The sequence below is a fragment of the Rhincodon typus genome, chromosome 18, assembly GCF_021869965.1.
Source record: "Rhincodon typus isolate 14 chromosome 18, sRhiTyp1.1, whole genome shotgun sequence".
Lineage (NCBI taxonomy): Eukaryota > Metazoa > Chordata > Chondrichthyes > Orectolobiformes > Rhincodontidae > Rhincodon > Rhincodon typus.
The window spans coordinates 5,977,834-5,993,709 of record NC_063349.1 but is presented as its reverse complement, the minus strand read 5'-3'; the positions used below and the strand labels follow the sequence as shown (position 1 = coordinate 5,993,709).

At 43.3% G+C, this 15,876-nt stretch overlaps 1 protein-coding gene across 1 annotated transcript in view; it reads right to left on the bottom strand.

The window, feature by feature from the left end:
- LOC109933519 overlaps positions 1-7,367 on the bottom strand; it is a 58,169-nt gene extending 50,802 nt beyond the window's left edge. The window contains exons 1-3 of the mRNA XM_048607809.1: positions 7,196-7,367; positions 5,847-5,969; positions 4,543-4,668 (exon numbers count right to left, since the gene is read on the bottom strand). Coding sequence (XP_048463766.1) covers positions 4,543-4,668; positions 5,847-5,969; positions 7,196-7,367 — 421 coding nt within the window. The remainder of the gene's footprint in view (positions 1-4,542; positions 4,669-5,846; positions 5,970-7,195) is intronic.
- Positions 7,368-15,876: the final 8,509 nt, after the last annotated feature.

Here is a 15,876-nt window from a genome sequence, read left to right as displayed (position 1 = left end):
TTCTTCAGAAATGTCAACTTTCCTGCTCCTCTGATGCTGCCTGGCCTGCTGTGTTCCTCCAGCTCCACACTACGTTATCTGTGACTCCAGCATCTGCAGTTCTTACTAACTCAGAGGTTGATTTTGAGCTACCCCTTGGCCCACAACCCCTGTTTCCCTTTCAATCCGATGCTGAGTCACTTTGCTTGATGACACTCAGTGCTCCAGCCAGGATGTTTCCAGGGTATTCCACTCAGGAAATGACTCCATCCACTGAGTTCATTGGGAATGACCTGCATTAAGCCTCTGTCCATGCAGGTGTGTCTTAAAAGGCATCTTGATGGGAGTTTCATTTGGAGAGAACTTGCTGGGCCTTGAAATAAATGTGTGGAGAGAAGGTCAAAGCCAGAAATCACACAACACCGGGTTGTAGTCCAACCTTCACATCAGACAGAAGGATGTAGAAAACATTATAAACTATTTCCATTGCCACAGCCTCAAAACCATTTGTGCCGCTTTTTGATTTGCTTCAAATTGATTGGTGAGAGCAGAATTTCCCTCAGAGGGGGCAGGGAAGGTGCTGGGTAGGGCAAATGAACGAGGCAAGTTGGCACCTGTAAGATACCCAACCCCATTTTTCCCTGGGTGGAAAGACTCATGATCCACCTTCCCAGCATGCCACCTGAGGCCCATAACTGGTGACATGATGACCACTTAAGGGCATTTAGTTCGCCATCGGTCTGGTTAGCTTTGTCCCTGGCAAGGTGGAAAATGTGGCAACTGTCCTGACTGCTATAGCATGGCATCCTGCCTGCCAGGGTGTCGGGTAGGGGCCTGGACTTGCTTTGATCTTCGTATCATTGGTAGCTACAGGTGAGGTGCCGGAAGAGTGGAGGTTGGCCAACGTGGTGCCACTATTTAAGAAAGGTGGTAATGGAAAAGTCAGGGAACTATAGACCAGTGAGCCTGATGTGGGTGGTGAGCAAGTTGTTGGAGGGAATCTTGAGAGACAGGGTTTATATGTATTTGGAAAGGTAAGGTCTGATTAGGGATAGGCAACATGGCTTTGTGCATGAGAAATCATATCTCACCATCTTGATTGAGTTTTTGAAGAAGTAAAGGGGGCAGAGTGGTGGACAGGATCTATATGGACTTCAGTAAGGCGTTTGACAGAGTTCCTCATGGTTAGACTGGTTAACAAGGTTAGATCACATGGAGTATAGAAGACAGAGGGTGAGTGGTGGAGGGTTGCTTTTCAGACTGGAGGCCTGTGACCAATGGTGTGCCACAAGGATCGGTGCTGGATCCACTGCTTTTTGTCATTTATAAAAATGATTTGGATGTGAACATAGAAGGTATGGGTAGTAAGTTTTCAGATAATACTAAAATTGGTGGTGTCGTGGACAGCAAAGAAGGTTAACTTAGAGTACAACGGGATCTTGATCTGATGGGCCAATGAGCCAAGGAGTGGCAGATGGAGTTTAACTAAGATAAAAGTGAGGTGTTGCATTTTGGAAAGGCAAATCAGGGCAGGATTTATACACTTAACGGTAGGGTCCTGGGGAGCATTGCTGAACAAAGTGACTTTGGAGTGCAGGTTCATAGTTACTTGAAAGTTGAGTTGCAGGTAGATAGGATAGTGAAGGCGGCGTTTGGTATGCTTGCCTATATTGGGCTGTGCATTGAGTGAAGGAGTTGGAAGGTCATGTTGTGGCTATACAGAACATTGCTTTGGCCACTTTTGGAATACTGCATGCAATTCTGGACTCCATCCTATAGGAAGGATGTGGTAAAACTAGAAAGGGTTCAGAGAAGAATTATGAGGATGTTGCCAGGGTTGGAGGGTTTGAGCTATAGGGAGAGGCTTGAATAGGTTGGGGCTATTTTCCCTGGAGTGTCAGAGGCTGAGGGGTGACGTTACAGAGGTTTACAAAATCATGAGGGGCATGGATATGGTAAATAGGCAGGATTTTTTCTCCAGTGTGGGAGAGTGCAAAACTAGAGAGCATAAGTTTAAGGCGAGACAAAGAGACCCAAAAAGGACCTAAAGGACAACTTTTTCAAGAGGGTGGTGTGAGTATGGAATGAGCTGCCAGAGGAAGTGGTGGAGGCTGGTACAGTTGCAATGTTTAAAAGGCATCTGGATGGATACATGAATAGAAAGGATTCAGAAGGATATAGGCCAAATGCTGGCAAATGGGACTAGGTTCATATAGGATATCTGGTCGGCATGGACAAGTTGGACCGAAGGGTCTATTTCCATGTTGTATATCTCTATGACTCTATGATCTGGGGGCATTCGGGCATATGGGTGGGGTATGGCTGACCAGTATAAAGCTGAAATTCCATGTTTGCCTTGCACATCAATCTTTTCGTGACCCCTACCTTGAGATTCTGTGTCCTCTCGCCTCCCCTCCCAAAAAAAAATCACTCACTTCCTGCCACTCCTGGTCTTCAGTGTTGCTAAGCAACCAGCAGCCTTGGCCTTTGGGATAATGCCTGCTGCTCACAGTGGGCTCCTGACTTCTGTTTGGCATTTGGGGCAGGTCATTAATATCCCAAGAAATGATTAGCCAGGAATCCTACTGGATCACCACTTAATTGGCTGATTGGCACTCGATTTCACAGCTTTCATCTTGGAGGTGGTGAAGTGTGTTTTGCTGTAAATGATACTTAACTCCATACTTAGAAACAAAAAGGAGAAAATGTTGGCCCATGTGTTTGTGTGCGCGCTCGCGTGTGCGTGCGTGTGCATGTGTACGCACGTGCGTGTGTGTGCGCGCGTGCGTGCGTGAAAATGTGGGAGTGTGTGCGCTTGTGTGTGCGCGAGAATGTGGGAGTGTGTGCGTGTGAGAGAGAGAGAAATCATCTGAGTGATTTCCATTTTTCTGTTGAATGATCTTATTTCACCATCTTAATATCTAGAACAGTCTTTATAGAGGTGAGAAAATCAAACACAGAAGGGGCACAATCTCTTTTTCATGCTTTCTTGGGTTGTTGACACTCACTTGAAAAACATGAAGTTAATTGCCCACCCCGGATGCCCTGAGATAGGGGAGACCATTTTCATGAATTGCTCATTATGGCTTCAATCCGACAGAATGGTTTGTTAAGGCATTTTCAGAGGGGCAGTGAGGAGACAACTACATTGATGTTGGATTGGAGTCACTTAGAGCCAGTTTGAGCAAGAACTACAGGTTCTCTCTCTGCAAGACATATATGAACTGGTTCAAATTTTACAATAATCCAGCAACTTCATGGTCACTTCAACTGAATTTTATTTATTTCTTAATTTTTTTCGCTAAGTGGAATTACAATGCTGCAGCTGCCCTGGTAGATTTGTGTCTTAGGCCCAACCATCTTCAGCTGCTTATTCAATGACCTTCCCTCCATCATAAGGTCAGAAGTGGAGACACTCGCTGATGATTACAGAGTGTTCAGCACTATTCGTGACTCCTCTGATACTGAAGCAGTCCATGTTCAAATGCAACAAGATGTGGACAATATCCAGGCTTGGGCCGACAAGTGGCAAGTAACATTCATGCCACACAAATGCCAGGCTATGACCAGCTTCAATAAGAGACAATTTAACCATTACCCATTGACATTCAATGGGGTTACCATCACTGAATACCCCACTATCCACATCTTGGGGGTGACTATTGACTGGAAAATCAATTGGACTAGCCAGACAAACACAGTGGCTACAAAAACAGGTCAGAGGCTAGGGATTCTGCAATGAGTAACTCACCTCCTGACCCCTCCAAAGCCTGTCCACCATCTACAAAGGCACAAGTCAGGACAGCCTGGATGAATACAGCTTCAACAAGGCTCAAGAAGCTTGACTCCACCCAGGACAAAGCAGCCTGCTTGATTGGTACTACATCCACTCCCTTCACCACAGACGCTCAGTAGCAGCTGCCTGTATAATCTACAAGATGGACTACAGAAATGCACCAAAGACAGTAGCTTTCAAACCCATATCTATTTACATCTAGAAGCACAAGGGCAGCAGATACCTGGGAACACCACCCGCTTCAAGTTCCTTTCCAAGCTACTCATCATCTGGACGTGAAAATATATCGCCATTCCTTCACTGTCGCTGGGTCAAAATGCTGGAGTTCCCTTCCGAACAGCATTGTGGGTCAACCCACAGCAGCGGATCGAGAAGGTAGATCACTACCATCTTCTCAAGGGCAACTAGAGATGGGCAACAAATGCTGATCCAGCCAGCGATGCCCACATCCCGCAAGTGAATAAAAATATCATTCTCTGATTTAACCATCCATTACCATTACCAACACAACACCCATTGCTCCTAATGAGTCCTGCATCTAACACAGTAGTCTCCAACAGCCTTCTGTGCAGTTGGAATAAATAGCGCTCCCAGAGCTTTCAGCATCACCTAAGTGGACAGCAGTGAAGAAGATCTAACAGAGGGAATGATCATACAGAATCTGCGGGATTCCCTTTCCTGCCAGGCAGTAAGGGTAGATCTCCAGCCCAGTGTATCTTCATGTTCTATGGTCAGGAGGAGGCTAGGACCTGAACCCTGCTGCTTACCTTCACAATGTGTCCCATTCCCTGTGTAGTAGGGTTTGCACTCACAGCTGTAGGAACCATCAGAGTTCAGGCACTCTGCGTTTGGGTCACACTGATTCATTGCTGGATCCGCACACTCGTTAACATCTGAAAGCAGCGTTAAAAAATAAAACAACAGTGAATCAGAGAGTGAGCAGACGATTGAGAACCTGGAATAATCCCTGGCTGTCAGGACATACTTCACCAGGGCTCTACTAAGGCTTTAACTGGTCAGTAATCCCAAGCAACAAAAAGATTCATCCTAGCTCGTGAGTCAAAGCTTTACATAGAATCTGCAACAAAGAAACAGACCATCTACCCCATCTGATCTAGCAGGGTGTCTGCACTCCCACAAATTCAACACATTCTGTTTACTAGATGTAACCTTAAGAACAAAACTTTCCCTTTTTTCCCCTCTCATTGTATAGTTTCCTCTTAAACTGCATGCATACTCACTTCTTCAAGTATTCCCTCTGGAATGGTGTTCCATATTTTTGCCATTCTCTGCAGAGTGATGTTCTTCCTGATTTACTAGGTTTGGTAATTACTATCTCATGCTACTTCTGGACTCTCCAGCAACAGAACGTGTCCTTTTGACATCTACCACAGTGAATTTGTTATAGCTATTAAAGGTCTGCATCAATTAAATCACCTTTCAATCACCTAAACTCTGGGGAACCTAGGTCTAGTCAACTCATTCCTTCCTCACAGTGAACCTTTGTTGGACTCCCTGTGGGGAAGACATCCTTTTGACGCACTGTAACCTGGAGTGCTGGATTCGCTTCATTACTTTCATTCTGAAAAGGCCTGCACCATCACTTTCTTGACTTCTCTTCTACCTTAGAGAAGGAGATCAAAAACTGCACACACTACTCCAGGTGCAGCAAAAAATTTACATTACCATTTGCCTCCCTACTTGCTTGCACCTACTTGTTAACTTTCTGTGACTGAAGTAGAAGTATGCTCCTGCCGTGCTGAATGCAAACATTTCTCAGCCCCTGCATTAAAAAAAATCTATTTTTCTACTTCCTACCAAAGTGGATAACTCTACAATTCATCACATTGTATTCCATCTGCCATCTTGCCCATTCCCCCAATCTGCCTGTACCCCTCTGCTGTATATTTATATGTTCTTCAACACTTATTCCCCAGTAAACTCCAACAGCAAACTCATGAATATAGATGGGAAATAGGTCCAAATTAAAACTCGCAGTAAGCACAATAATGTGAGAAATAGAAGCATGAGAGGAAAGTGGTGTCATTGTGAAAGTGTCAGTGTTATTTACCTGTACAATTCCTCCCATCTCCAGTGTAACCAGCCTCACACACACATTGGAAAGAGCCGGGGCTGTTGAAACAGGAGGCCAAGCTGTGACAGTCGTGGCTTCCACTTACACATTCATTCACGTCTGAGGGTTAGAGGAAAGGAAGAGCTCATTGGAGGATCTCCAACTTTGAGAACCTGAAGCTTTCTGATATTCCACAAGCCAATTTGGACTCAGCCTTTCGGAAAGAAATAGATTAATGGACTTTCCCTCACAGAACACTCCTTGAGATTCACTGGCATGAAGATGGGAGAAAAAATTATGACTGAAAGTAAAGTGTGATTGATTTATAACCTCGGCCACTGTTCAAATACTTTGTGTTTATAGTGTTTTATTAACATAATAAATCATCTCAAGGTGTTTTGTAGGAGAACCCATCATATGAAACTTGACATCGAGCCAATGTGAGGTGACATTAGGGCAGATGGTCAAAGGTTTCTAGGAGATGAGCTTTAATAAGTGGTTCAGAGGAGGACAGAGAGGTGGGAGGTCTGGGACCTAGAGAGGTAAAAGCACGACAGCCACTGGGGGTAGTGGTAATACACTGGAGGGCAGAAATGGAGCAAATGTGGGTTTTGCAAAGTGCTGGAGGATGTTTCACACATTGGGAGCAGGGACCACATGGGCAAGCTGCCACTGAAGAAGGATGGTCTGGATTTTCTGATGGCCAGATACCTGTTTCTGTTGGTATCTAAGAGTCGTTCATGGGGACCCTGCAGAATCTCAGCCGTAGCAGGCTCCAAAGGAATTGTAGATTCTGTTGGACAATTCCTGTGCTCCCAGAACTCTGTGAAAGTCCAAACTTACATTAGAGAATTAAGACGGTTCCACTGCGGTCAGGAAAATAGTTGCGCAGGAAATGTTAGGACTATTAAAAGTCTAGTTTAACACCTGAGTAACTATTCAACTAACATCCAACCTCTCTCACACCACACCCACACCCCTATACCCCAAACACTCCATTACCTGGCCCTCTTGCCACCTGCATATGACTCACTGTTACCCTTTATTTTACCTGTTTGTTACCTGCCCCCAGCACCTTAGAACTGCCTCTGCCTTCCCCCTAAACACCCTCAGAACCCTACCCCTACCCACCTGGCACATCACATATCTTGATTCCTGTCATCTACCCACCTTGCACCCAGTGCCACCTCCCCTAGCACCATAACCTAACACTGGTATACCAACCCTTTCACAGGAGTGTCTGTGGTGCTGGACCTTGAAATTACAGAAGGGAGCAACTTACTGCTTGTAAATGAAAAGGGGACAAGGTTTATCTTCCCCTGCAACTGTTCAACTCTACGAGGGACCTGTCAAAATGGAAGCACAACTCCGCACTTCTAAAAGAGCGCTGACCGGAATCTTGTGGAGCTCTTTCATCGCTGATGAAAGGGGCAGGGTGGCAATCTGCATGTGGTCGCCATTCTTTAGAAAATCCGGCACAATATTCTGAATTAGAGCATTGCTGGATTGTGGATCCATTGTAGGACAGCTAGAAAACAGGGGAGTAGAATTGATGCAAAGCCACTTTGGCAAGGTGTGAACATCCAGAACAAAAACAAAGTTGCTGGAAAAGCTCAGCAGGTCTGGCAGCATCTGTGAAGGAAAAAGAAGCAGAGTTAATGTTTCAGGTCCAGTGACCCTTACTCAGAACACTGGACCTGAAATGTTAACTTTGTTCTTTTCCTTCACAGATGCTGCCACACCTGCTGAGCTTTTCCAGCAACTTTGTTTTTGTTCCTGATTTACAGCATCCGCAGTTCTTTCGGTTTTTGTAAACATCCAGAATGTCATTTTCCAGGGGAGGTGTATATATCCAGGGAGGTGTACTTGTAATGTCTCAGGGCTACTGAAGCAGAGACCCCAGCTAAGGTTCTGGGGACATGGGTTTGAAAGCCACCATGACAGATGATTTGAATTCTTCAATTCAATTTGAATTTGAATTCAATTAACAAGTATGGAATTATAAAAGCTAACCTGATAGTGACCATGAAACCGTCGTAGGGAAGAATATTTGCCACTTTGGTCCACATGAGACTCCAGAACCTAAGCAATGTGGTTGACTCTCAACTATCCTCTGAAAATGGATTAACAAGCCACTGAGTTATTTCAGCCCACCACAAAGTCTAAGGAAAGAAATTAAACCAGACAGACCACCAGGTATTGAGCCGTACAGGCAGCTAGTTTCAGTAAAGGTGACCATGAAATTATCACTTGACTGTCGTAAAATCCCATCTCGTTCGCTACTTTCCTGTGGGAAAGGAAATCTGGAAACTGTCAAAGCAATGGGTCCCGAGAACATTCTGACAATAGCTCTAAACTTGTGTCACTAGCCAAGCTGTTCCTGTTTAGTTACAGCACTGGCATCTGGCAAATGCGGAAAATTAGGTTCATCCTGTCCACGTAAAGCAGGACAGATCCAACGTGGCCCATCACTGATTGGACATGAATCATACAATCCCTACAGTGTGGAAGCAGGCCATTCAGCCCATTGAGTCCACATTGACCCTCTGAAGAGCATCCCACCCAGACCCAAACCCCTATCCCTATCCCTGTAACCCTGCATTTCCCATGGCTAATCCACCTAGCTTACTCATCCCAGCACACTATGGGTGATTTAGCATGGCCAATCCACCTAACCTGCATGTCTTTGGACTGTAGGAGGAAACCTACGCAGACACGGGGAGAATGTGCAAACTCCACACAGACAGTCACCCGAGGGTGGAATTGAACACGAGTCTTTGGTGCTGTGAGGTATCAGTGCTAACCACTGAGCCACCACATCGCCCCTATCAGTTTACTCTTGGTCATCAGCAAAGTGATGGAGGGAGTCAGCAATGCTGTAAAGTGGCACTTACAGAGTAATAACCTGCTCAGTTTGGCTTCTGACATGGTCTGTCAGCTCCACACCTCACTATGACCTTGGTCCAGACATGGATGAAAGAACTGAACTGTAAAAGTAAGAACAACTGCGTTGAAAGGGGAAGGGAAAAATCTCAAAATTGAAATGGGTCACCTATTTGATTGCTTTATGAAGGATGGAGCAAGGTTTAAGAAAGAATTAGAAATACAGGAAAAAGGATGTTTGCAATTTGAATGCATGTTAAAAACAAATGGGAATACATATTGAATTTTATATTTTTGATTTTTTAAAAAACTATTATTGCATATATTAGTTAATTTTAGAAAGAAGAAAGGGGAACATGTTATTATTTATTACAACCTGGCAGGGTGCACAAAACCAATGGAACTAAGGAGGGTAGAGGTTATAATGTTATTCATAGGTCGATTGGGGTGAACTTGACAGATCATAAAGTAATCAAGTAGGTTTCGAGTCTGTGGTGTGTGAACTAGAAATAAAACTTTAATTAGAAAAATGTATGACCGGACTGTGTTTATCCACCATTTAGCCTCTGGCATTTAACACTAGGCCCAACTATCTTCAGCTGCTTCATCAATAACTTTCTTCCCATCCTAAGGTCAGAAGAGGGGTTGTTCACACTGATGACTGGAGAGTGTGATTCCTGACATACTGAAACAGTCCATGTCCAAATGTAACAAGTCCTCAACAATTTTCAGGTTTGAGCTGATCAGTGGTCAGAAACATGTCCAACAAGACAGAACCTCTTCACGTCCCCTTGGTGTGTCACAGGTTATAAAACCTGGAACTGCCTTCCTATCAGTGTGTGAATGGACCTATGTACCAAAGACTGCAATGGTTCACCATCACTTTCTCAAAGACAATTAGGGGTGTGCATTAAAGGCCTAACCAGTGATGAAAAAAAACCGAAAACAATTGCCCGTTAAGCCTGTTTGCCAATTCAATAAAATCTCGGTAGATCTGACTTGGCTTCAATTCTATTTTCCAACTTGGTTGCTACAATCCTTGACTTGAGAAATCCTCTCTGCCTCAATTCTGCCAAGCTCGCTCAGAATCTTCTATGGTTCCATCACCTTCGACTCTTCTAAACTCCAGGAATACTGGCCCAACCTACTCAATATTTTCTCATAAGATAATGCTGTCATCCCAGAAATCTGCCCAGTGAGCATTCTTTGAGCTTCTTTCGAAGTAAGGACTAAGCAGACCAAATCTTCAACATTCTCAGTCTTGAATAACCAACACAGATTTCTAACCAAATGGGCCTGGTCTGAAAGTTCCACAAAGTGCCCTCTTTGACTGAAATATCTTATTTCCTTAACTGCTCTGAACAACCTCCTTTTCCTAGAAGAGATTATACTTGTTTTTGACCCCAATCACATCTGCTCCAGGCTAACCAAACGAGGTTTTCCTCAGCTAAAATTCAATCTTTGATTATTTTAAAACTAAAAGCAAGTTAACGTCTTTCAATACATCTTTTTTCTCTTTGGTTGCAAAGCCCATAATATAAAAAAAATACACTGCACTCCAGGAGGCACATACTGTTTAAAACATGGTTCTGGAAAGACTGACTTAGTTCATTTCTAAACTGATTCACTAAAATAGCCCACCATCCATATGCTATGAGTCTAAAATCCAAATTAAAAAATGTTCGTATATAAATCGCATACATTTCATGACAAACGATTGCACAATGTTCAGCACCATTTGCGATTCCTCAGACACTGAAGCAGTCTGTGTCCAAATGCAACAAGATCTGGACAATACCCAGTTTTGGGATGACAAGTGGCAAGTAACATTCACACCACACAAATGCCAGGTTATGACCATCACCAATAAGAGACAATCTAACCACAGCCCCCTGACTTTCAATGGCGTTACCATCACTGAAACCCCACTATCAATATCCTGGGGGTTATCATTGATTAGAAACTCAATTCAACTCACCACATAAATGCAGTGGCTACAAGAGCAGGTCAGAGGCTAGGAACTCAGCTCCTAAATCCTGAAAGCCTGTCCACCATCTATCCACAAGGCACAAGTCAGGAGTGAGATGGAATACTCCCCACTTGCCTGGGTGAGTGCAGCCCCAACAACACTCAAGAAGCTTGACACCATCTAGGACAAAGCAGCCGCTTGATTGGCACCACATCCACAAGCATCCACTCCCTCCACCACCGACGCTCAGTAGCAGCAGCGTGCACTATCTACAAGATGCACTGCAGAAATTCACCAAAGATCCTTAAACTGCACCTTCCAAACCCATGACCACTTCGATCTATAAGGACAAGGGCAGCAGATACATGGGAACACCACCACATTCAAGTTCCCCTCCAAGTCACTCACCGTCCTGACTTGGAAATGTATCACCATTCCTTCACTGTCACTGGGTCAAAATCCTGGAATTCCCTCCCTAATAACATTGTGGGTCAACCCACAGCAGGAAGACTGCAGCGGTTCAAGAAGGCAGCGCACCACCTTCTCAAGGGCAACTAGGGATAGGCAATAAATGCTGGCCAGCCAGCGATGCCCACAACACACAAATTGAATAAATAAAAAAAATGCCACTCTTTATTAAGAAAGGGTTAGATGCTATATTTGAGTTGTACACTGCCTTGATGAGACCACATCTTGAACTGTGTATGTAGTTTTGGCCTCCTTTTTTAACGAAGGTGTACATACGTTGTAGGTGGTTCAGAAGTTGTTTACTGGATTTATAGCTATCAATACTGGGATTTTTACATTAATACCAGTTACCTGCACAATTCCTCCCATCCATAAGGGCCTTCACCAACTTCTACAGATGCACCATTGAAAGCATACTGTCTGGGTGCATAACGGCCTCGTACGGCAACTGCTCTGCCCAGGACCGTAAGAAACTACAGAAGGTGGTGTGCACAGCCCAGACCATCATGGAAGCCAACCTTCCATCCATGGACTCTATTTACACAGCTCGCTGCCATGGAAGGGCAGCCAACATCATCAAAGACCTATTGCATCCTGGTAATGATCTCCTACAACGTCTTCCGTCAGGCAGAAGATACAGAAACCTGAACACACGCACAAGCAGCTTCTTTCTGGCCATTATCAGACTGTTGAATGGACTCAAGCCTCAAATAACGTAACCTGCAATGTAGCCTGTATGCCTCTAAGTCTTTTTGATCTGTACAACCTTTGCTTGCTGTGATCTGCCTGTACTGCTCTTAAACAAAGCTTTTCATTGCATTTCGGTACACATGACAATAAAATCAATCAAATCAAATCAGGTTTGTGAATTTTAACAATTGTACTATTACACATATCAATTAGGACACAGCCTTGTAAAAGAAACATATTCACTGATGATTGTGCACAATGTAATCCTTGGAATTCAACAGGATAAAGATGGGAGAAGAATTTAGAAAATGAAAAGTAGCAATGTGTGAGTGTGGCAACTATTCCACACCTTGCAATCGTATAGTGCTTTAATATGTCATATCATCGCAAGGTGTTATACAGGTAAGAATATCACACAACATTCCATACTCAGCAGTATTATATGACATCAGGACAGATGACCTAAGATTCAAAGTGATAAGCTTTGACAAACATCTTACGGAGGAGGAGTGGGAGTTGGAGAGGCTTGGGGCTTAGACAGCTGAAAACATGAGAACCAAAGGAGGGACAATGGAAGGTGACAACACACAAGAGTACAGAAATGGAGGAATGCAGTGTTGGAGGAGCTGTCACACATAGGGAAGGGGGAAACCAAAGGCAAGATTCAAATATACAGCTAATATTTTGAATTGGAAGCACTGTTGGACTGAGCACCTATTGCAGGTCAGCTATTGGAGGGCTGATGACTGATAAGAACTTGGTGCAAATTAGTTTTGGTCAGAGTGTGAACAGCCAGCAGGTGACGTTCCAGTAATGTAGATCCATTAAAGAGTTTCGAATACATTTCTAGATGTGTGGGAACTCAGCAATCAAATGAAAAATCAGTTAACAGCTCTGATTTGTTGCATTTCTTTATTCACAAAGATATATTTTTTAATGGTCAATACATTCCTGAACAGCAACAGATATCAGCAGGTTCAGAATTGTCAACATTGAAGATAAATAATTCACAACGCAGTGTATATGTCTGAATGGAGCAAATGGGTGACTACATCAGAGTTGGGCTGAACAGAGGCACCATAAATTCCACAAGAGACAATCTAACTATTCTCCATGACATATGATGACATTACCATTAACAACTCTGTAAATACATTTCATATATTTTGTCCAGCCGATCATTATAAATCAATGACCTCTCATTATGGGCCCATGTACTATTTGTTTTCACTCAAGCAAGGAAAATCCCTCATAATTGTGGATACATAACTTAGGTTGCTCATTTACATCGATTTAATGCAAATCCTAGCTTCTCCAATCACTCCACAATAAATGAAATACATTAACCCTGGTCTCAGCATTAAGACGAATTTCTGGATCCACTCCAAGGTCTGAACTGTGATGGCCAAAATTGTATACATAATGGGAGTTGTTTGCTTTTTTTAATTTAACACCAGAATTACTTTTTAATATCCAATGTATTTTCTTGATCATCTTACCAAATAAAAGATTTGTGAACTTGCACTGTTAATGATTCCACTTGTGAAATCCCCATAAAATGGAATGCTTCTGATTATTTTACTTTCTCATGTTGCATCTTATGTATCTCTTCCCACATTGAATTGTATCTGTAATTTGTCTGCCAAGTTCTACAGTCTGTCTACGATGTCCTGAAGTCTATTATTACCTTTTCTATTCATTACTATGTTATCAAGTTGTGTATTGTGGTTAATCTTTAAAATTGTCCTTCCTGGATTCAAGGCCATATTATGTGTTTATTAAGAGAAACACAATGGTCATAACACTGAACCTTGGTGGGCTCCATTACATGCTACTCCCCATCTGAAAAGCATCCATTCGTCATCATTCTCTGCTTTTTCTCTCTCAACCCTTATTCAGGGACACTTCTTTAGGCAGGACTAAAGATGGAAGTGGGAATATTTTCCATTGGGAAGATTCATTATCAGTTACCTGTACAGTTCGTCCCATCTCCAGCGTAGCCAGCGTCACACACACATTGGAAAGAGCCGGGGCTGTTGAAACAGGAGGCCGAGCTGTGACAGTCGTGGCTTCCACCTTCACATTCATTCACATCTGAGGGTTAGGAAGGAAGGAAGAGTTCACTGGGGTGTGCCTAGCTTTGTGAATCTGAAACTATTTACTGCTGTACCCCAGATTTAGGGTCATGCCTTGTAAAGAAACAGATTCATAGCTGGTTACTCAGATTATAGCTCCCAGGATTCAAGGGATTGTTCCCAGGAATAAAGGAGACAGTTCCAACAAAACAAAAACAAACATATGCTGGATTTTGGCTGTGGCAGTCGTCTATCTATAAGTCTAGAATAGCTAGAAGATAATTTCCCAGCAAAGGTCACAAAAGGAATTCTCAACAAAATCTGCTCCAGCATGTGAGCTTCTCGGTTTCCTGCAGAGCATGTCATGTCTGATTTATTCTTTGTTTTGGAGTCATCAAAGCATTCCCTTCGAAGAAACAGAACAATGTAAAGCAACACAATGATAGTGCTTGGACATCATCCTGGACACGTTAACATTGTCATAAAATATGACAGCTCTCCAGAGATCGAGGAAGTCCATGTCAACAGATAGAAAGATTTGAGCAGTATCCAAGCTTCAGCTGATAAAATGTTGATGCTACATAATTGCTGGATAACAATGAGAGAGGGAGATTAAACACTTTACCATCATATTCATTCGCATCACCATTGCTATCTTCCAACCAGTAATATTGTAGAAATCACTGGTGACATGACGCAACTGGATCAGCCCTATAAATACCATGGTTAGAGTTGCAGAGGTACACAGCATGGAAACAGGCCCTTCGGCCCAACTTGCCCATGCTGCCCAGTTTTCGCAATTAATCTGGTCCCATTTGCTTGCATTTGATCCATATGCTCCATATCTATCCATGTACCTGTCTAAATGTTTCTTAAATGACAGAATTATACTCGCTTTGGCCACTATCTCTGGCAGCCCATTCTAGACACACACCACCCTCTGTGAAAAAATTGACGTTCTGGACCCTTTTGTATTTCTTCCCTCTCACCTTAAACCTATGTGTTCTAGTTTTAGACTCCCTTACCACGGAGAAAATTATTTGAACAAAATTAGTTTTGGATATCCAACATTGAGTAACCTCATCTTGCAACTTCCCAAAACCTTTCCGCCATAAACGAATCACAAGTCAGTACACTCACCACTAGCTTTCCCAAATGAGGCTGTAATATCACTTTGAAGACTCAACACAGTCCCAGAAAAGCAGACTGTTTGATAGGCCAGAGATAATAGGAACTGCAGATGCTGGAGAATCTGAGATAACAAGGTGTAGAGCTGGATGAACACAGCAGGCCAAGCAGCATCAGAGGAGCAGGAAGGCTGACGTTTCGGGCCTAGACCCTTCTTCAGAAAAATTTTTACTACACCTACTCTACACCTTGTTATCTATGTTTGATAGGCCACCCACAATAGGCACCCTCCAATATCTACAGCAACAATTCATCTTGAACTTCTTCAACAGTGCCTCCCAAACATAATCTCCACTGCCTGGAAGATCAACAACATTATGCTACATGGGATTCCCAGCAACTCCTCAACCAGAAACAATTATGGCATGGACACCAAAAAGCTGTTCCTTTATCTTTGATGGGCCAAAATATTGCAAGTCCCTGCTGGATAGTACTGTGGTAACATCTTCATCATGGAGGCTCCAAAGTTTCTCTGCTCAAGCATGATTAAAGATGGGCAATAAATCTCTTTTTACAAATGGTGTCCAGGCCACAGGGATGAACCCTCCAAAATTATAAAGTGAGATGTTTTATCCCCCAGTGGCCCATTGGTTCAGGCAGTGTGCGGTTCAGTCAATCAGACCAGGATTGCCCCAGGTTCCATTGTTATTTTTGGTTGAAACAAACTTTGAGATACTGGAATTCATCACAAAAGGTTATCAAAACGTTCCAAGCAATAAATGAGCAACTTGAGAGACATCCAAAACTGTAGCTT